This window comes from Apium graveolens, chromosome 2, assembly GCF_009905375.1.
Source record: "Apium graveolens cultivar Ventura chromosome 2, ASM990537v1, whole genome shotgun sequence".
NCBI classification, from domain to species: Eukaryota; Viridiplantae; Streptophyta; class Magnoliopsida; order Apiales; family Apiaceae; genus Apium; species Apium graveolens.
Window position 1 is genome coordinate 204,030,693 of NC_133648.1, and position 22,024 is coordinate 204,052,716.

General features: G+C 36.8%; 3 protein-coding genes and 1 non-coding gene across 5 annotated transcripts; 3 read left to right on the top strand and 1 right to left on the bottom strand.

The window, feature by feature from the left end:
- The first annotated feature begins 3,616 nt into the window (after positions 1 to 3,616).
- On the top strand, positions 3,617 to 7,381 carry LOC141708074 (UDP-glycosyltransferase 87A2-like). 2 transcript variants are annotated; one of them, XR_012569350.1, is made up of 2 exons: positions 3,617 to 4,946; positions 5,028 to 5,265. XR_012569350.1 is itself a non-coding variant. In XM_074511545.1 (2 exons), the coding sequence occupies exons 1-2, from the start codon at positions 4,451 to 4,453 to the stop codon at positions 6,968 to 6,970; spliced, it is 672 nt and encodes a 223-aa protein (XP_074367646.1). In that variant the 5' UTR covers positions 4,272 to 4,450; the 3' UTR covers positions 6,971 to 7,381. The 2 variants fall into 2 exon arrangements, 1 of the variants encoding a protein (XP_074367646.1); XM_074511545.1 differs by lacking the exon at positions 5,028 to 5,265 and adding an exon at positions 6,795 to 7,381 and having other exon boundaries at positions 4,272 to 4,946.
- Positions 7,382 to 7,498: 117 nt separating this feature from the next.
- LOC141708073 (uncharacterized) lies at positions 7,499 to 11,953 on the top strand. Its single transcript, XM_074511544.1, has 2 exons — positions 7,499 to 8,405; positions 11,307 to 11,953. The coding sequence occupies exons 1-2, from the start codon at positions 7,638 to 7,640 to the stop codon at positions 11,529 to 11,531; spliced, it is 993 nt and encodes a 330-aa protein (XP_074367645.1). The 5' UTR covers positions 7,499 to 7,637; the 3' UTR covers positions 11,532 to 11,953.
- TRNAG-GCC (transfer RNA glycine (anticodon GCC)) lies at positions 11,954 to 12,024 on the top strand. Its single transcript has one exon. It is a non-coding gene; the product is annotated as a tRNA-Gly (tRNA).
- A 1,088-nt stretch (positions 12,025 to 13,112) lies between these two features.
- LOC141708075 (uncharacterized) lies at positions 13,113 to 17,514 on the bottom strand. Its single transcript, XM_074511546.1, has 10 exons — positions 17,150 to 17,514; positions 15,972 to 16,057; positions 15,715 to 15,781; positions 14,913 to 15,055; positions 14,428 to 14,476; positions 14,207 to 14,344; positions 14,012 to 14,092; positions 13,756 to 13,932; positions 13,589 to 13,675; positions 13,113 to 13,454 (listed from the first exon to the last, which is right to left on the bottom strand). Exons 1-10 carry the CDS (start codon positions 17,399 to 17,401, stop codon positions 13,392 to 13,394), a joined length of 1,143 nt encoding a protein of 380 aa, XP_074367647.1. The 5' UTR covers positions 17,402 to 17,514; the 3' UTR covers positions 13,113 to 13,391.
- Positions 17,515 to 22,024: the final 4,510 nt, after the last annotated feature.

Here is a 22,024-nt window from a genome sequence, read left to right on the forward strand (position 1 = left end):
GGACGTCTGGATCCTTAGCCAGGGGAGCATTACCCGGATCAGCCACATTCCGGGGGGCAGAAGATTCGGCACCACCCTCTGCATCCGCAGATCCGGATCCGGTACCAGGGGCCCCCTTGGTTGTCTTGTATGCCAATCCCAATGAGTTAAAAGCTGCTGCATAAGCTGAAGAAGACATTATGGCCCGGGATGCGGGGTTGTAATGCGGCAAACCTGAAAAATGGAAAAGGAAAACTATCACCATAGGATTGATAAAAATGCAAAGACTACGAAATCCGGAAATAGAATACTGCAGTAAGCCCGGACCATGTCAAGACGTTTTATGCAGATTAGCTACAAGTAAAAAACAAAAAGATACGGAAAAGCAGAGGGACCCGGATCAAAGACCAAAATAGACTTTGATCCGGACCAAAAATTACAAGATGCAAGCAAAATGAAGGTAATCCGGTTCTCCAAGCTGGGATGGGGACCCGGATCAAAAAAAAACATTAAACAAGAACTTACAGCCAAGTTGGAACAGGAGTTTATGGTTCATAAACGTATCCCGGGTTGGCTGGAACCCGAGACTACCACAAAATTTTCTAATTTGATCTACAGCCTCCCCCTCTAAGATCTCTGGGTTGAACTTCGTCTTAACCTCCCCAGCTGTGAAATAGGGAAGATACTCCAAATCGTACCCCTTCAACATCAATATCTCCCCATTCCAATGTTTCAAAGAAGTCTGGTGCATAACCGGTTTGGACCTACCCGGACCAAATCCGCACTCTGCTGCCCGGAATCTCAGCTCGTAAAAAGGTTTCTAGCTTGACCTAGAAAGATAAAATATCTGGTGGAACAACTTGAAGGTAGGCATGAGCCCGGCCTTGTTGCAGCAAGCTATGAACCAAGTCATAGACTTTATTCCATTTGGAGTTATCTGCATGGGGGATATCCTATAGACATACTTACACAGGTGCTTGAGAAAAATATGGCAGCGGGGGCTCCACCCGGACCTTAAATGCTCCAGCCAGACCGGGACAAAACCATCCGCAGGACGATGAAAGATCCTCTCATACGGCTCGGGCCACCTCCAAGCGATATCAGGAGTCAACTGAAAAGCAGCCCGAATTGCCTTGTCCATATCACTCGGGTCAGCTTCAGCATAAAAATCCTTCAGCTGGTAATGATCCTGGCTGATCCCAAATGAAGCAAAAGCTCCCTCCAGGGCGCCCTGATCATAAACGCCCGGGTGGCCATCCTCGTGCCTCTCGTATCTGACTCGGGTATAGTATATGCTATCTTCAAACCCGGGTGGCTTTCTAACAAAGTGATATTTAATATCGGACCAGCGGCCATCCGGGGTGAAAATAACAGAGTTCTCTGGAAGCCTCTTGAACCGGAAGCTCGTAATTGTTCCCACGGACCCGGACCCCTTTCTAACCATCTCGCCCCGGATCTGTTCTCTACCAGACGAATCCGGATCACTCTCCTCGTCAGAAAAGTTGGGATAGCAGTTGTATACTTTCCTAGCTCACTCTTTGATCCGGACCATATACCTATTAAAATGAAGGTCAGTTAGTCTGAGCCCTACAGATTTTATTTGTCTTGCTAAGTGGTCCGGATCAGGTACGTTATGTTAATTTTATCATAACCTAATGATCCGGACCACCAATGCAAGTCCAACCCGGAAAAACATCAACGATCCGGATCATGTTAACTACAATCCACAAAAGCAAACCACCATGGACCCGGATCTTGATGGCAAATACCCAGATCCGGATCCATAGCAACAAAAAACTTAAAACAAAACCCATATACCCGGATCCTCATGGCAAACACCCATACCCGGGTCAAAAGCAACCAAAAAATAGATAAAACCTAAGTCATACAGTCCTATCATAAACCTCCCCCAAATCCGGATCCTACACTCCAACCCGGATCAAAATCAAAACCCTAACCCACAAACAGTTATTTTGAGAATCAAAGAGCAAAACACACACACTTTTCATATACATACATAAATTTTCTTTCAAGAACAAGAAGAACAGCCAAGAAAACCCAGAAAATCCCGAACAAAAGCAACAAAAATCAAACCAAAAACACACCAAAATACCCAAACATCCACAGATCTATACATACATAAACAAAAACGAGCAAACCCAATACAAAACAAACCAAAAAATACACAAATCTACCATTAATCCAAAGTATGCAAGAACTCGGAGAAAACTACGAAAATCGAAAAGAAAAGGAGGAGAAAAGAAAATAAGGACTTACATATTTGTAGCACGGCAGAAATCGGAGAACAGAGAAAGCAAAGAACAAAGCCCAAGCCTCCAAATTCTTAAAAATTACTTCGAACAGGAGAAGAAAATGGCGACTTTTGGTTCTCTTTTTCTTTCTTGATGTGAATAAAGAGTAAGTTGGAAGAGGAGGTGCAGCCTTTTATAGGCAAGGAGAATTAAAGAGCCCCGGCCACGTGGCAGAGGACAATTGGCCAGGAGGAACAGTTACAAAAAAAATGCATACATAAATATTTGTTTATTTAAACAAATACAAATAATGACACATTTAAAACCCATAATCATTATGGGCCGAATTTTTAGGAAATAACTGCCTAAAAATTCAAATTTGTGGGAGGGAAAGACTGAAAGACGTTACAAGTTAAAAACTCTTCAAATTCCGCAGCCCACGATCTGGACCCAAGTCCATGATCCGGACCCTTCATAACCGGATACAGATTTGAAGCAACTATTCTACCTTAATCCGGATTGGTATCCATTACACCAGATCCGGATTAGGGGGCAACCAGGAGCAGAATTTTCTCTGAAGCAACTATTCTACCTCAATCCGGATTGGCTTCCACTACACCAGATCCGGACTGGGGGGCAACCAGGAGCAGAATTTTCTCTGAAGCAACTATTCTACCTCAATCCGGATTGGTATCCATTAAACCATATCTGGATTGGGGGGCAACCAGAAGCGCAAATTTTTCTACCAAGGCAACTATGTAATTCTACTCTACTCCCTCATCCAGAAAATCTGCATAAGGGAGTGGGGGGCAAATGATAGGGTATAAGAGACCCGGCTAGGATTCAACTCGGATCTAAAGGATACCAGGCTCGATCGATGGACCGAGACCCCCCTCTCCCAGAACAGTCAAATGGAGAGACCAGGCCTGGGCCCATCCCATGACCCGGATCCGGATCCAACAGGGAGCCCGGACCTAATGCCCACCCGGATCCGGATCTGGACTCAAACCGCCATGAGCGGGGTCCCAGCAAACACATGCACATCCTACAACCCGCCAAGGAGGGGTACGTGGGCACGTGACTATGACAGCTATCAACAACCGACACTCCAGACAAGCACGGCGCGTGTCAGAGGCCGTTAGGACACTCTGGAGGTGGTCCTCCCCTGGACGCGTGTAAGCAATCCGCCCAAGCCAGGCGTCCTCCGGTCCCAAGATCCAACGGCCCAGATTTAGAGGTAACTACCCCTAAACCCTACCTTGGGGCTATATATACCCCCAAGACTTAAGGGTTTAGGGGTGGGGGAAATAATTTCTCTTGCACTCACACTCTCATACACTCAAAACACACAGCAGCCATCACATATAGACACACATACAGAGCAACCTCTAAATTACATAAACATATATACCCTCATCTTCTCCAAAACCTGTTCTTATTCTCACACCGGAGGCGTCGTGAGAGCCAAACCCCCCTTCCGGTGTTATTTTGCAGGTTCCCAACCAGCAGCTACACCTCATCCACGCATAGAAGGTCCAGGAACGCCGTCGGACAGAGCCGCCCGCTCACCGGAGTTATCAGTGTGAATATACTAGAGCAGATTGCTCGCCAAACTACTGCAGAAGGCGGATCATCTGAGATTGCCATTGATGACCGTGCAACCGACATTAACATTTTTTGCCTGTTTTTTTACAAAATCAACAGTACCTGCAGATTATTAGAATCATTGTGATCAGTCATCAGCCTTCACATTTTTAATGTTGTGTCTAAACTTGAAGATTAATTTTAATGTTTCATGTAATGTTAACTGCTTGTGCTTGCGTATTGAGAAAAAATATAAACAAGTGGTGGAAGAGTGTGAAAATTTGTCTCTCATGAACTCATCATCACCCTTACGAAAATGTCTTTAAAGCATAATAAACTACTGTTAACATGTTACTTATATTAGTTCATGTACTGTAATTGCGATTGTGATTTGGGGGAATAAGTGGATGGCTGTGTCACACATATATTATGACAGTGGCCTCAGTTTACGTCTATGAAAGCAAAAGTAACATGATTTTTAGAAACCGAGAAACAATGTGACCAGTACGCAACTAGTTGTTAATTTGATGATCAAATACAAGTCTCCGATATTAGTTTCTTCAATAACATAATTTTGTTAGAATCTTTTGCCAATAAATTGTCCCTGTATACAATCTTCTCATCTTTACAGGGGCATGGGATCAATGATAGACTTAGAACAAGCAGCTCCCACTGCTCACTTGGTGGCCATACCATTTCCAGGCAGAGGCCATATCAACCCTATGATTAATTTTTGCAAGCTACTAGCAACCAAGCATCCTGATTTTCTCATAACCTTGGTTGTCACTGAGTGGCTCGGTTTCTTAAGCTCTGAGTCCCAGCCATCGGATAATATGCTGTTCCGAACTATTCCTAACGTTATTCCTTCTGAGCTGGTTCGTGCTGCGGATCATTCCGGTTTCATAAAAGCTACATCTACAGAAATGAAAGCTCCTGTTGAGCTGGTCATAGAGGGCCTTGAGCCTAGGCCAATGGCTATTATATACGATGCGTTTTTAACTTGGGTGGTGAGTATACGGGGGAGTATTTCTAAAGCGGCGTTTTGGCCAATGTCGGCGACGGTTTTCTCCATGTTCTTGCACTACCATCTTCTTTGTCGAAACCACCATTTGCCTCTACTCAATTTATCAGGTGAGTTCAGATCATGTGCACTTTTCTTTTTGTTCCCTCTTAAAAAATATGATACAGATTTTAGATTAACTTTTTCTGCAGATACACAGTGATCAATGTGATGTAATTTGTATGACATGAACTGAACCTCGATCTACCTATTCTAACATCAGTCACCTTCTTAAAAATGGCAATTTGAGTTTGAAGCAGGGTGTATGTCAGAGCAGAACGGACATGTTAAGATGGGCATGGTCAATTAGCCACACATGTCTTTTCAAGATTAGGCATGCTTTTTTACTAAATTTTTTTATTTTTTAATAATTATTTTAATATTAGAAATATCCAGATATTACAAATATAATTTTAAAATATTTACATATATTTTTAATATCTAAAAAGTTACTAATTTAAATGAGTATTATGATGGTATTTGATTGTTACTGTCAACTAACTTTAATTTTATATTCAAATTCATTTTATATTAGTATAATAATTATTTATTATATTTTATTATATTTAATTGATAAATGACATGTCATGCGTTTTGGCAAAAAGCATGTCTTTTGTCAAAAAGCATGTCTATAGGCGTGCCTTCGGAGAGTCTGGTGACAGATACACTAGTTTGAAGGTTATGTATTATAGATGTTATTAAGTTGATTAGGTTACTTTTAGAAATGACTTGAATTTAAGTTTTATTTATTTGTGCATAACCATTTGTATTATCTGTCATTTTAAAAAAGAAAAACATACCTCTAAAGTTGACTAGAATTTTATAATTTCTTTAGCATATCTGTTCTTTAGAAAGAACAAGGTGTATGTACAATGTATCATTATCAAACATCAGTTTCTCTCATGAGAGTGTTCAGCATTGGATTTAAGGAATGGCAAACAGTCGTGAGGGAATTATACATTAAATGGTCTTAGACGGTGGAAATAGATCTCTAATCTCACTCAAATGCAGCTGATGTGTTCCTATACTACTCCTAAAAACGAAATTTAGGAAAGATTAAATTATACATGACTGTTAACTAAGTTATGCCAGAAATTTGGCATAGTCAATAGACCTCGATTAGTTCAAGATAAAATCTTCCAGATAGAAACAACTAGAATGCCCACGATTATGATACTTATCATGTGCAAATGATATATAATCTCATGTTATGACACTCGTGAAATGCAAATGATGTCTCATCTCATGAGGCAAATGATAAATATCACCGTCTGAAAGTGTATGTTTACTCTAAAACGATCAATTGCATCATTAAATACTCTAACATGCGTACCTCTACCTCTAGTAAGCTCATCTTTGACTCCTTTACTATGCTTTAGTTTTATGCAATCTTACATGAGGTATATTTGAAATTTCAAAGTATATTCAACAAAGTTAAATTCGAATTCCTAATATACCAACAATATTCATTCTGTTTTCCAAATATTCTGTTATTAAATGTATATTTGCAGAACAAGGAGACAATAAGATAGATTACATTCCCGGTGTACCATCAACACATATACTCGATCTTCCAACGACGTTCTATGGAAAAGGTGAAGAAGTCCTGTACATATGTCTTGAAGCTGTTTCATGTGCACAAAAATCAAACTATCTTCTGTTTACTTCAATGCCCGAGCTTGAGCAACAAGTTATAAATACTCTCAAAAGCGAGCTTTTTCTTCCAATCTACACCATCGGCCTGGCCATACCTTACCTCCAAATCAAAAAAAAATATTGCAATAAACAAGTTGTGCCTGGTTATATAAGATGGTTAAATAAGCAAGCAGAAAACTCTGTTTTGTATATATCACAGGGAAGCTTTCTTTCTCTCTCTGATGATCAGCTGAAAGAAATTATCTCTGGAATTAATGATACAGGTGTACCTTATTTATGGGTTACACGCGTAGAAGCATCTAGAATTAATGGCGGTGATTCTGATAGTGATAGAGGAATGGTTGTGCCATGGTGTGAGCAACTTCGGGTGTTATGTCACCCTGCAGTGGGAGGCTTCTGGACACATTGTGGATGGAATTCGACTAAAGAAGGTGTCTAATCAAGTTCCGAATAGTAAAATGATTGTGGAAGATTGGGGGGTTGGCTGCAGAGTGAAGAAAGAGACAGGAGTAGAAACACTGATAAAACGAGATGAAATTGCAAGAATCGTCAAGAGGTTTATGGACTTGGACAGTGTCCAAGGAAAAGAAGTACGAAAACGAGCAAAACAACTCAAGGAGATCTCTCAACAAGCTACTGCAAAAGGTGGATCAGCTGATCATGCAATTTATGCATTCATTAAGGACATACCAAAAGCTTAAAAGCCATTAGGCAAGTTACTTATACTAAACTTTGTGTCCAAAAGTCTCCGCAGACATGGTTAACAAAAAATGATAGTGTATTAAATTATTAAGTTTCTTGTGACAAGTACGATGCCGTGTTTGTATCAAGAAAATTAAAAAGAAATGATCCTTACGGTGAATTTTTCAAATTAAGTGACTAATCTACAAATTTTATTTTAAATAAATGATTAAAAAAAAAAGAGAGAGAGTCAATTAACCTGATAATCAAATGTTTACTTGAATTCCCCCAGCATCTTGGAACCTCCTCTGTAAGAAACTAGTTGAATATTCTCTGCTTGATATACAAATACATAAACAAATTTATCAGTACTACTATTATAGAGGAGACTCTCATCAAACAAACCCCCAATTCTAAAACCCTAAATGGCAACAAACGCTCCCAAATTCCAAAAACCCGAACTTCTACCCGCTCCAAACCCGCCCAATTACCACCCTCAAACCACCGTATCACACGACGGACTTCACTTCTACCAGTTCATGATTTCCGGGTCAATCGCCGGAATGGTTGAACACATGTCTATGTTCCCAATTGACACAATCAAGACTCAAATGCAAACCCTAAATTCTTGCCCAATTAAATCAGTTTCAATTCACCATGCTCTAACTTCAATTCTCAAATCTCAGGGTATTAGTGGATTCTATAGGGGCATTACTGCAATGGGTCTCGGTGCTGGCCCGGCTCACGCAGTTTATTTCTCTGTTTACGAGAATTGTAAGACTAGGTTTTTAGGCTCTGGGTATAATGATTCTTTAGTACATGCATTGTCTGGTGTTTTTGCTACTGTGGCTAGTGATGCGGTGTTTACGCCTATGGATGTTGTTAAACAGCGGTTACAGATGAGGAATAGTCCGTATCCGGGTGTGTTGGATTGTGTTGGGAGGGTGTTTAGGGAAGAAGGATTTAGGGGGTTTTATGCGTCTTATAAGACTACTGTTTTGATGAATGCTCCGTTTACTGCTGTGCATTTTGCAACGTACGAGGCAGTGAAAAAAGGGTTGGTTAAGGTTAAGGAGGAAAGTGGTGAGGATGAGAGTTTTGTTGTTCATGCTGCAGCAGGTGCTGCTGCTGGAGCGGTGGCTGCTGCCATTACGACTCCCCTTGATGTTGTTAAGACTCAGTTGCAGTGCCAGGTAATGAACATGTTTTGGTTTTGACGTTTATTTGTGATGCTATGGTTGTATGATGTATTAATATATAATTTTACTTTATGTCTTTAAAGTGCTATTGGTATGTAAATTAGTGTAAATCAATGTGAAAGTGTGATTGAGCAACAAAAAAAATATGCGGAAGTGTGGCATCAGCTACTTAGTTACTTTGCTGCTTTTAATTGATCTTATATTCTTATATTGTGTTATTTAATCCAGGGTGAAGGAATCATTTTTTGTCAGTAAACCTGTTTAGGCATTTTTTTGTTTTATTTAATCTGGGGTAAACGGTAAAGGAATCTTTTTTAACATTGAACCTTGTTTAGGCATTATTACTTATAGTCTTATTTTGCCATCTTTTAATTTTGAATCATGTTTTCGCAGAAGACCATTTTTAGTGATGGTCAATTACAGACTCACGAATATGTGTAATTTGCCTTGACCTTCCTCGTCCTCTCATTACCAAGAGGAGAGGGGGTATCAGTTGTTGTGCAGTGTCGTTGTACTCTGTTTAATCATCACTGTACTAAATCTGTTAATGTTTTCTATAGTTGTAGTGGTTTGAGCTACCTAAACATTGATTGAGTTTGACAGTGTCAAGATTTGGTTATTATTGACACGGTGATACCTTAATTTCGTTACATTTATATTTATGTTGGAATTGGATGCTAATGCTATAAGATATCTGTCGGAGGTTAGGATTATTGTTGGACGGCTATAAATTTGGTCGGTGTTACTTCAGTCGATTTTTTTTTATATGATGGAATGCAGCATGGTTTATGGTGTTTCAGCGAATATGATTTCACTAGATTTTTTTACCTTGACATGTAGTTTAAAATTTTCTATAAGGTTATAGAAATGATATGCTGATAAGTATCGTGTATAACAGGGTCTGGATTCTTGTAACATGTCAAATATGGGTCATAACCATAAATTTGGAAAAACATAACAAAAAGACATTTTTTTACATAACTAAACATTTTTTGAACCATAAACTATGTTAGCTTGGTTTTAAACAAGGTGGTCAAATTTGCCTTATTATGTTGACTCAACAGAAACCTCCATTTTTTTAAGAAATCGTAATATCTTATACATACATGATACATCCATACAACTTTAATGCAATCATGGTCTAGAGTTCTTGAAATACAACAAAAGTACTGCCACAGCCAACAGTGGGGGGGTTGAGACTAAGGTTTGTGGAGAGTATAAAAGTTGAAATTTATATCTTAGCTGAAGCCTGATAAACAGGTGCAAATACCAAATGAAGTCAACTATAAATCTAATTGTAGTCTGACCATCATTAGGAGCTACGCAGAAAAGCTGCACGTCTATAATTTGTTCCCATTTAAATATTTTTTTTTCTTTTAACAGTGATCTGCACTTTTTTGTTCACAAATTATTTCTTAAATCACAAACATCCATGGTTCATGAAGTATAATACGCTACTGCATATTGACATATCTGTACATGAAAGGATCATGATAGAATATTAAAATATTATTATACACTTTGTTTTCTTTTAAAGAATATTTTTCAGGCTACTTTCTTATTTGAAACTTATATAAATCTCTAGGGTTATGTAAAATGCACATATAATGGAGTCAGTATTGGATGGGAGAGTGAGAATATAGTTTCTCTAGATTGAGTGGTTAGACAGTATTCGGGTTTCTGCATCTGAGGAGAAGCACAAGTAATATACTCGCTGTTTCTTATTTACAGTTAGCTTCAACTTAAAAAGAATAAGATGAGGTAAAGTTCATGAATGCTCAAAAAGTATTTCTGGTCTGTTCTTTATGAATTTTCTAACTTGCAGCTGAATTAATAAGGTAATCTTGACTATGGCTTAAAGTATTGAGTTTTAGTACTTATTAAACATGCAGAAGATGAGTGTTTTTTTTTCTCTACAGCTTTAAAAGTTTTTTTTTGTTGTTGAGGCGTGAAGTTTTAGTTTTCTACTGAACCTTAAAAGTTCGTTCTAAATTTCTTAGCATGTGGCCAGACAGCTTAAACCCTTCTTATTACTTGTGCCGATCAAGGATTTAGCTTTTAAGGGGAAGGCGAGGTGAGGCAATGCCCCCTCGTTTGGTGAGGGGATCGTCTTTGTCACTTTTCTTCAATCAATCAAAAATGAGGCGATCGATTAAGCGCTTTGAGATTGATAGATTATTGATTGAGTTTGTTTAGATTTATAATTTACTGGTTCGAATTGTAGGATTTAAAGGTTTTGTTATTTCAATTTTCTTTTAATTTATCATGATTAAGGAATGTTTTGTATGCGAATTTGGAGTCTGGTTGTCGTGATTTTTAGTTCCTGAATTTGATTAGATTTAGCTTGTTAGTAAATTTGTGCAAGAGGACCAAAGAAAAATATATTAAGAGGACTTGTATGTTTAGGACTCAGCACAAAGTGGAAGTTGATATTTAAATTTATAATTTACTCTGAGTTGCATCAAGTTCTTCAATAGAGTGATGTTTTCATTGTTTTGTTATTAAATGGGTCAGGGCTATATTATTGTATATTTAAAGTTCTGGAAAATTACAGCTTGATGAACTTTGTTTGGCTGATTTGGTTTACAGTGTTAATTAAGTCTTTTCATCTGGTTTCAATAAATTTTGTAAGTTCACGATTCAGTCATGCACTGTCTAAACTTTAGCTTGAGATTTTTAATTTAACACTACTACTTCATCACTACAAGTTTTAGCATATATAATGTTTCATTTCAATAATCTAGAGTTCTCTTCATGTAATGATTTAAAATGTATTTGGGCTTTTGATGTGAAAAGTTTTTAACGGGTGATACTGTCCTGAGCTTGTTTATTCTTACGCTATGAAGTTCATATGATGTAATCTCAAATAAGCTGATAGCCCGATCCTTTGTGCAGGGTGTCTGTGGATGCGACAGATTTAAAAGTGGTTCAATGAAAGATGTTATTAGAACTATAATAAAAAAGGATGGATATCATGGGTTAATGAGAGGATGGGTGCCAAGAATGCTCTTCCATGCTCCTGCTGCTGCAATCTGCTGGTCTACCTATGAAGCTGGAAAATCATTTTTCCAAGAGGTCAATAGTGGTAGGAGCAACAGGAACACGAGCAGTGTCACCTGAGCGACATATACTTTTATTTGCTTGATGGATAGAGGAACGTTTATACAAGACGAGTGAAGAAATGTTCAAAGCGGTATTACTGCCTCAGAGGCTCAGCATTGTTCGAGTATAGCTGGGGTTGGAGAGGATATGAGATTCTAGATTTATCTTAAAACTTGTATACCTTTTTTATCTTTTAGCACACCTCGGGGAATTGGATTAGTGTTTTTTTTCCATTTTTATGGAGTGAGAAAGTGTCGTTTAGTAGCATATATACGTCTCTCTGAACTTTTTTATATCATCACTCCGGATAGTCTTGAAGCCTGCTACGTTGGTGGTGGTAATATTTTGTACATGTTGAAGTGTACGCACATGTTGAAGTGTTGTACGCTTGAAGAATCTTTTGTGGGTTATGTAATAAAAGTCTACGATTTTCATGCAAGGCACCAGTGGTCTAGTGGTAGAATAGTACCCTGCCACGGTACAGACCCGGGTTCGATTCCCGGCTGGTGCATGTATATATTTTTATGTTTTCCTCTTTATGAATTTTATATCTTTATATCCAGACATTGAAAGATACCCGGCTGATGCAGTTCTGTTTTTTTTTTTTTTTGCTTCTGATTTAATGTTTACTCTTTCCGTGTTTTTACTTTTTAACTTGATACAATGAAAGCAGGCCCTAGTGCTAGTAGTTTCCATTTTCAATTTTGAAGAGCACCGGTATTAAACATGCTCTGATAACCTTTGTTTTTTTCCCCTCAAAATCATTTTACTTTCTATATCAATTGAGCGAGATTTCTCAAATAGTTAGGGGTTGATATCTCAATATAGTTAGGGTTTTATTTCTTGTCATTTCAAGTTCTGGGTTCGATTCTTGTTGGTTCCCGAAATTTGTTAGGATACATACTTAATTGTAAGGTATTTAAATCTAATTAGTCAAAAAAAACATGCTCTGGTAGATGTGGTCATTCTCTATGATTCCCTGTACACTTAAACTTCTATAAATGGTTGTGTTAAAAAAACTTCTACTAGTGGTTATGTTTAGTTTCAAAGAATTTTAATAATTAATCAAGATTAAAAATAAATTGCCTAAAATACTATCAATTTATTGTTTTATGTTTTGTGAGTCTAGATACATTTGGAATTTGAAATAAGGAATGAAAGGTCCGAGAATGAGAATTAATAACAATGGATGTTAAATGGCAACTCAAGGAGCATAGTTCAGCCATCCAGAGTGTTCCAATCCATACCGCTGAATTGTTAATCCAAACATGTCACTACTTGGGTTTAGAATTTTGATTCATGTTAACCAATCACATTAACCATGAACAAAACATCCCCTTATTATCATTTGTAATCCATAATTACTTTATTGAGGTCCTAATGTATTTGATCTTCAACCAGAACATATAGCTTAGGGCAAAGCCAATAAAGGTGCAGGGACCCCAACAAGGCAGTGGTGAACCTGAGGCCTGAGCTATAAATTTCCATGCAAATGATACATTGCAAAACTTTCCTATATTAAACCCTAAGACCTGGCTCAGCTAGTGAATGGGTAAGCATGGTAATCCGCTTAGCTGTAATTCAAAAAACATTGCTATATCTATGAGAAACCAATTCAATATATAACTGAATGTAGCAACTAAGACCTCATCACAATTTCTCAGTCATTACAAATTGCTGAATCATTTAAATCATTAAAATTACTATTTAGCTCTTACACAACATCATCCGCACATCCCTCAAGAAAATTTTCAGGAATGTTCAAGACAAAGATTCAGATAACTTAAAACTAGCTCTTGTTGAATTTCAAGGAACCAAATGGTAAAAAACCTGCTCACTGCCTTACAGGATGGTAGTAACACAGCAAACTATAGTTTATTAAGCACTAATATTCTCAATCTCAGCACTTCTGTCCACTCTCTTAAGAATTCCTGCTATAACCTGAAATTTTGTAAGAAGTACGGGGAAGAAAAGGTAAAGCATACATTATTCACATCATATTTTCAAGAAATGTGTTGCCTTGAAGACATTGAAAGCATGACCCTAATACTAGATATCAGTCATTGAACTCTTACCTTTCCAGGCCCCAACTCGTAGCTCTTTTTCAAACCTCTGGTTAGGAGGTTCTTTACAGTTGCTTCCCAGTGAACGGGGGAAGTTACCTATGATTCCAATGTTAAAATGAATCAATAATGCTACAAGTTACTAATAATGAGCATCAACAGAACAATTGGTAGTTTACCTGACGAGCTAATATTTTCTTAATTGTTTCAGGGTCTGCATGTGGTGTTGCATCGACATTGGATATAACTGGTATTCTTGGAATTCTTATTTCTGTTGCTGCCAAAGCAGCTTCCAATCTTGAGACAGCTGGATTCATGAAACTGGTGTGGAAAGCACCAGCAACAGCTAGACGGACCTGCAGAAGTGACAAATAAGTGATGAGGCATTGGAAGCATGGCAGCGGTTCGACAACAAAAGTATAGAGTGTGTAGTACCGTCATTCGAGCCTTAAAAGACTTAGCTTTAGCTTCTAAGACTTCCACTCCCTTGACTCCTCCTGAGACTGCATAGTTTCCCTACAGAAATAATACACAAACTATCCTCTTAGCCAGCAATCAGCATATACACTTTTGTCACTTCCAGCTTTCCTCACTATCTCCAGAACACTGATATAATACAAAAATTCTTACTGGGCATAAGAAATTTGCAATTTGAACTCTGTTTGCTTCATCTACTTTTTCATTAGCAGCGTTACACAAAAGTTGCACCTTTTCGGCGTCCAGTCCAATGACACTAACCATGGCACTTTTAGCAGCATCTGCAGCTTCCTGTACATATGAAGCATTAACGCTATGACAAAATGTGCAATTAGCATAGCGTAAAGAGCGCAAAACTACGTCAGGTTATTTACCTGCATGGCTTGACCCCTCAATTTGACCAGCTTGAGTCCATCTTCGAAGCTAAAAAGGGGAATCGGATAATTAGATGAAAAATTTAATGATCACATAAATAAATTTGAATATTACGAAGGTAATTGGTACGGGACTATCACATATCAACTCCGTTTATAATCTTATTAAACATTCAACAAGCCAAAAGAATGTTGGAATTGCTAAAAAATGGAAGGGGACATTACTATAGTTCTTAGAATGTTCACTGGAACTAAGCCACTCTTCAATGGTACAAATCAAAGACTGTGCATACTATATCAAGTTGCAGGGAATCTTGTATAGAACTTTCATTTAGTGAGAGACAGGTTCACAGGTAACGTGTTCAGTTAAATTGACTTGAACAACTGAAATTCCATAAACAATGCATTTCTTCAGAAGCGTAAAGCAAAAATGTCTGATCATAGAAATTAGTAATTATTCTTGTCATAACAAATCAATTACCTACCCAAAAGCTCCAGCAAATGCCAAAGCGGTGTATTCTCCCAAACTTAGACCACATGTAACATCAATAGAATCAATAATTTGTTGACCTCCTTCACGGGCACGTAGTACCTCAACTGCAGCTAAACTGGTGACATATATTGCTGGCTGTGGAATCAATTAATGAATACACTAATTTATTTAAGACCGGAATCAATATGCTAAATCACATTTAAATACAAATACAAATATAAATTGACTAAACCCGCAATTCCATAAAGTTAAACATCACTATTAATGTTTGCCACTGTGTTACCAGACTGCCACTAACAGAAACTAAACAATGAAAATGTGGTCTAGTAACCAGTTCTACTGACCATGCCATAGTACAAGTACAAATGAGCCCAATTTCAGTAATTAGGTGTGTATATGTGTATATATTAAAAATCTTATATAACTTATAAAAAATATTTATTTATTTAATTATTTTAATTATCGGATCGGTCTTGGACTTTTTCAGTTCGGTTTTAACATAAAACCGAAAGCGAACAATCAGGTTCAGTTTTGGTTATTAATTTTTCGGTTCCGGTTTCGATTCGGATTTAGTCAGTTCGGTTTATATCAGTTTTTAGCGGTTTCGGTTTCGGATTATTTCGATTTTTTGCTCACCCCTACATCACTTCATTACTTGTATCAATCTGTTGCAAGTAGTAATGTAAAATCTACTTAAATGACTGGACCTTTTTTAAAAAAGAGATTGTGCAGTAATGGCAATTGAAATTTGTTGAGAACAGAATAACATTTAGCAAAAGTATATGGCAGCATACTTGGCTCAAAACTGTGGAGTCTAGCTTCTCTTTAGGTCCAGTAACGCAAACATCCAATAAGTCAAACCTGCATGCAGTTACTAAGTTATTCACTAAAGATATAATTTACATGGAACAGTTCCTCTCCACTTCCATTATCCAACCAGCTACCAAGTACTGGGTAAAGGTTAAAAACTGAAATCTTCAACGAAGAAGCAATATCAACCAATATATAATACTATTATTCAATGTCGATCTTGATGAATGTTTATACGCACCCTAAAATTTCACTTGCTTTAGTGAACAATTCAGCAGCAGCAGGTACCTTCTGAGCCTCCATGCCCATCCCAACAGCTTGAGCACCCTGCAATAACATGATAAAGATTTAAATAAACTTTATCCTATTATTTCTTACCACAAATCATCAACTTCTTCTACTCAGCATAACATCAAAACCTTATATTTCTTGATTAACGTATTCAAAATTCAATAGAACTGTCGCACTCTCACCAAACAAGTACAGAATAGATCTTAACATGATTCACAAATTCAAATTCTCAGTCTGCAATAGCAGTTTTCCCTGATTATTATCCAAATTGCTGTAAAACAATCATACTAGAATAAGTACATGAAGAAAATGTATAAATTAAGGGCTGGAAACATCTTAGAAGAGCCAAACCCTACTCAACTTCACATGGACACAACTTAAAAAATCCAGAAGGCACATTGATTAAAGTTCACTTCAATTAAGGCTTAATGACCTTTTGGCCCCTAAAGTATGGACCGTTATACCTATCAGCCCCAAAAGTATGAAGTCATACATTTTAACCCCTGTAGTATTAGGTATCGTTCCTTTTAGCCCTTTTCGGAAAATAAAACGACATATCGGCCCATATCGACATCGACGGATAAAAACGTCTTTTACTAAGGAAAAGGGTTAAAAGGTATGAAGACCGATACTATAGAAAAAATTACAAAAATAGCTAAATTTTTAAAAAATTTAACCAAAATAGCCATTTTGAAAAAAATGGCCAATTTTAGCCGAATGTATACTCCACTGTCAATTGCGTATCCCAATTTGTACAAGATACTCCGCTACTCCACTGACAGTTGTGAGACCAAGATTACCCCAGACTGAATCTGTTTGTGGTTATTTGTATGATGTAGTGGTTAACAGACAGGGTGAGATTTATAGTTGGGGAGAGGGGTTCAGGTGGAAAACTAGGGCACGGAGTGAATGCTGATGCCTCCTCAGAATTGACCCTTTTTAAAAATATGATTTCCTCCAACAAATCTTAAACATAATAAACAAGTAAAAAATATAAAGTTGCACACATATTTCAAAATCGAAAAAAAGAGTAATAAAACATTAATAGGAAATACAATGAGGTCATAACTAAACAAATATGAAATAAGCACATTACAGAAGAAGAAGAAGAAGAAGAAGAAGAAAGACCTGGCCAGGAAAGAAAAAAGCTGAGGTGGGTTTGTAATCGTGAAACAAACCATCATTAACACTCATAAAAACCCTTGATTTGCTAAAGGTTTTACAAGGCTTGAGGCAATAATTAGAGAAAGAAGCAGGGTGGGTTTTGGGGTGGAGAGAAATGGAAGGGAGAAGAAGAGATGAAGAAGCCATTTTTAGGAGATGAAGAGATGATATTGATGAAGTGGGTTTTGCAAGAATAACAGCAGCAGCAGCTTGCATTCAAGATTTTGGGGGTCTTTTTATGTCTGTTTATATGTTTTTGTGTCCTCAAGTGGACGGAGTTTACAAGGTTTGTTGGAGATGCATTCCAAGTTCCCAACTTGTAACTTTCTGTCAACTCAATATAGGTAAATTCACTCTTATAATATAAATTAACATCTCTTTTTTAATATATTTTTATGACAAATATAATTCGAATAACTAGTTTTGGGTAGAGATGCACAAAAGATCCACCGGGCAGGCTTTGACCGGGCCTTAAAAAGCCCGGGTTTTGACCGGGCCGGGCTTTTCGGGTTTTGACCGGGCCGGGCTTTTCGGGTTTTGACTTTGACCGGGCCGGGCCGGACTTTCCGGAAATGTCAAAACCCGTTTGGGCCCTCGAGGCGGGCCTAATCGGGCTTTTTTTCGGGCCGGATCGGATCGGACCGGACTTTTTTCTAATTTAAATCGGATCGAGTATTATTAGAGATTCCGAAGAATACATGTGTTAGCAACTAGATCATCCTAAAAATGTATTAGTTTACATGGAATATTTTATGAAAACATTACTTCGTTGAAAATATTTAAGTTCGGCAAAAAATAAACATGTTTATATAATATATTTTATCATTGTTATGATAACAATGATATCATTGTTATGATAACAATGATACTTATTATATCTTCTTTCATTTTTTATGCAACGAAGTATATAAATAATATTATTAATCACAAATATGTAAATACATATGTGTTAAAGTATTATTTATATTTATAGTAAATGTGAATTTATAAATATATTAAAAATATATTAGAATAATCAGATTATAACCGGGCTTTTTCGGGCTTTTAATCGGGCTGGGCCGGGCCGAAGCCCGGGCTTTTAACCGGGCCGGGCCGGGCTTTGCCTAAAAATATAGGGCCCGTCGAGGCCCGAAGCCCGGGCCGGGACCGGGCCGGGCTGTGACCGGGCCGGGCTTGACCGGGCTTTGACCGGATCGGGCCGGGCCAGATTTTCGGGCCCAGGCTTTTTGTGCATCTCTAGTTTTGGGTCAATCATAAATAATTTTTATTTAAAATATTATATTGTTCATATCACATTATCTTATAAATTAAAGTGATATAATAATAGGTGAAAACATAAAAATGTCCCTAAATAATTTCACAATAAATAGTCATTAAAAAAATTAACACGAGAGTGATCTGACCTTTTTATACTTTTTTTGCTATGAAAAATAAGAAATGAGCTCTCTAAATAATGTTTACCTAAATATTGAGAAATATAATTCAAATAATTAGTTTTCAGACAAGCATAAATAATTTTGATTTGAAATATTTTATAATATTATACTGCTCATAAGTAAAATCGCAAAGTCTATCGTACTGAATTTTATCGGGTTCTTAAAAAACTCCGTTTTTCAAAAATAAATAGTCGGGTAGTGCAAACCGGCCATGCCGAGTTAGACTTCTTTGAGATAAAAGGCCCGTTGATATCAGGGATGGACCGGATTTTTTTTATCTATACATTAAATACTATCTAATATTTCACACTTAGACGTTTAAATAGTTTAAATATCAAACAAATTAATCTACTATTCTTAATTCCTGCTAGTGAAAAATTCCATAAAATTACCTTTCTACCCAAAAAATTAAAAACTTCTACTTAACTTTTTAAAAAATAAGGGCATGGATGTAAATGAAGCATCTAAAATGGGTTAACGGGTCGGGTTATGGATTATCCACGGGTAATATTCAAATTCAAGGGTAAAATTAAATCTATACTTAACAGATTATAACAAAATTTTCAATTTTCAAAAAAACTGATCCACAATTCAAGCACATGATTTTTGCAGATTGACTCTCTTCTCACTTTCTTGGTTTCATTCACCATTGATGGCTGCCAAAGGACTGCAAAGTTCTTCTTCACTCTATTTGACTCTATGATTTTCGTATAAATCATTCTATAACCTGAAGATTGAAAATGAAAGAACCAATGGATGAAGAACCAAAATATCGGAAACCGGGAAATCAATCAGGTAAGCAGTTCGTCCTCCTTCATCGGCTATGTAGATTACGTGTTCTCATTCCTTTCTTTCATGAATTACAGCTTCCAAACGACCGCATGCGGCCTTGCTACTGTCTCCACCTTCATTGGAACCTGGTAATATGAGTATTCTGATGTTTTTATTATACAGTGCATGTTCATCTTAGATTATACATATCCTCTTCATGTTTACGAAATATAAATTATATTTGTGTAGAACATGTTGGTTTGTTGATCTAAATCTTGACACCAGAAAACAAGCGACGATTGAAACATACAACAAATCAAGTATCTTCGCTTTCAAAACGAAATCTGTTTACGAAATATAGTTCTCATTCTGCAGAACATTTAATGAGCGGTATGTGTGCCTTGCAAAATTTGTCTGTGTTTTGCCGCATAAGTATTCCGTGCTGAGTTTATTGAGTATCATATTGCAAATAATTGTTTGTTTTACCCATGTACCAGGTTCATCAGGTTATGCAGATGAAAATGCACATATAAATACTAGCCAATCTTCTGATATTACTGAAATTCCTAAGCATGGTAATCAGGTGTTTGTAATATACCTTTTTATTGTTTAATTTCACATGATTAAATCATGTTTGTATTCAATTATTGCCAAAAATCCTTACTTTTTCGTGAACCAGGTTCATCAATTTTTGCAAATGAAAATGAAAATGCCCATGTTAATGCAAGGCAATCTGTTGTCAATACTGAAACGCCAACGCATGGTTTGTGTTTCTATCTATTTTTTCTGTTAGATTTAAGATTATTAAATTATTATTTGTGATTAAATGTACGTTCTGTTTAGTGTCTGAATTACTAAACAACCAGACAGGCACACGGCTTGTGAAATCAAAACAACAAATTTCAGTGATAAAAAACAGCAGATCTGATGCTACATCAGATGCAACGAAGCACGGTAGACATCCATAGACAAATTTGTCCCGTCGTGTTCTACGTGTATATTACTGTTTGATTCTTAAATTATTGCAGGAACAAAACGAATAACCATGAATCCTATTGATAGATTTGCAACTGCCCATACTACTAAAAAACCGGTATTGAACAATAATACCAAGGTTTCAACAACAGTGAATCAGTGTACGTGTATTTGAAGTATCATTTTTTTAATTGGTTATTTTCATTCAATGTGTCATGTACACATGATAAGATTCTTGGCATTTTTCCTGCAGCACAGAGTCGAGTTCCACTGTCAACATTGAATTTTAATGATTTCTCACATGGTTACAACATAAAGCGTGTCACACGTACATTTGAAGGCTTACCTCAAAATCCACAACGTAACTTAATTGACAGCGAGCGATGCAGATCTTCCAGTGCCTCATCTAATAATTTTCAAACACCACCCACGTCGAAACCTGGTATTTGTTTAAATTCGGATATGTTGCAAACTGACATTTTAGAATTGTTTGTTTTATAGTAAATAGTGACACACCAACTAAATTGAATGACAAACAGTTTCAGGTCCAGGTAGATTTTCGCCGTCACCATTGAGTGGTACCACATATACTCTTGTAAATTTTGCTGCATTTAAATCAGTTAATTCATCATGTGGAGATGGTCAGTGTTTACAAAAGTTACTTATTTAATTTCATATATGTTTCAGTTGTGATATTATTTAAAAGCATACATGCAGCCAAATCATCATGTGTCGGGCAACCATTCAGTAGAGTCACTCCTTCATCAAGGAGGTTACAGAACATGAACTTGCAAGGTTGAACAATGTATCCTATGAATTTTTTGTAGTTTTAACGTGGCCAAATTTCCACAAATTTAATCATTTCTGAATTAATCATTTTAATTTGCAGATATACCAGAATTTAGGAATGAATAAGTTCCAACTTCAAAATCCACGACACATATAGGACAACGTAAGATTAATTTTGAACTTCCAACTGCTGCAATAACACGTTCTAACAATCCAGGTAAAATTCAGTCAATACCTTAATTTTTTGGAGTTTTGTGATATTGTGACTTCCGAATATTGTTGTTTTCGTAAATAATTGCAGATATACTAAAATCTGCAAATATAGCTAAACCAGTTCCGAAATGCACACAACAGCTGGGACAGGATAGGATTAATTTCCAACTACCGGCATCTACAATTACAGCTTCTACAAATCCAGGTCTATCATCTCATGAACGTGTTAACATTTATTTAATAATACATGGAATGCAAATCCTATCATATCATCTCATGAACGCGTAATGTTATTGTATCAAAATAAATGGAATGCAGATAACACATGTCCGTCTGTGTCAAGATCAAAAAGACCTTTCAAAATTAAGCAGAACCTAAAAGATCGCAATTATATTGAGTATTTTGATAATGTGGAGGTGGAGGATCATTTTGAAGGTAAACAACTAACAAATGTGATGCATTGATACCGTTATCAATTTTATTAAATTTCATATATCTGATCCTTACCAATAATAAAAATCAGAAATTCCAATGGAATTCGGCGGATATGATTCTGAGGAAGAATTTGATCTTCACATTAACGGTATGATGGTAAACTGATTTCAGGTCTGCATTGACTGTGATTTATCGATATTGATTCTTTTATATTGTGTTT

Bases quoted from the DNA above. Each gene is read 5' to 3' on its own strand.
- LOC141708074 (XM_074511545.1), top strand. From the start codon at position 4,451: ATGGGATCAATGATAGACTTAGAACAAGCAGCTCCCACTGCTCACTTG. The intron at 4,947-6,794 runs GTGAGTTCAGAT...TTAATGATACAG, and splicing joins GCCTCTACTCAATTTATCAG to GTGTACCTTATTTATGGGTT.
- LOC141708073 (XM_074511544.1), top strand. From the start codon at position 7,638: ATGGCAACAAACGCTCCCAAATTCCAAAAACCCGAACTTCTACCCGCT. The intron at 8,406-11,306 runs GTAATGAACATG...TCCTTTGTGCAG, and splicing joins AGACTCAGTTGCAGTGCCAG to GGTGTCTGTGGATGCGACAG.
- LOC141708075 (XM_074511546.1), bottom strand. From the start codon at position 17,401: ATGCAAGCTGCTGCTGCTGTTATTCTTGCAAAACCCACTTCATCAATA. The intron at 15,782-15,971 runs GTGCGTATAAAC...AACTGCATGCAG, and splicing joins AAAGCAAGTGAAATTTTAGG to GTTTGACTTATTGGATGTTT. The intron at 15,056-15,714 runs GTATGCTGCCAT...TTGATTCCACAG, and splicing joins ACTCCACAGTTTTGAGCCAA to CCAGCAATATATGTCACCAG.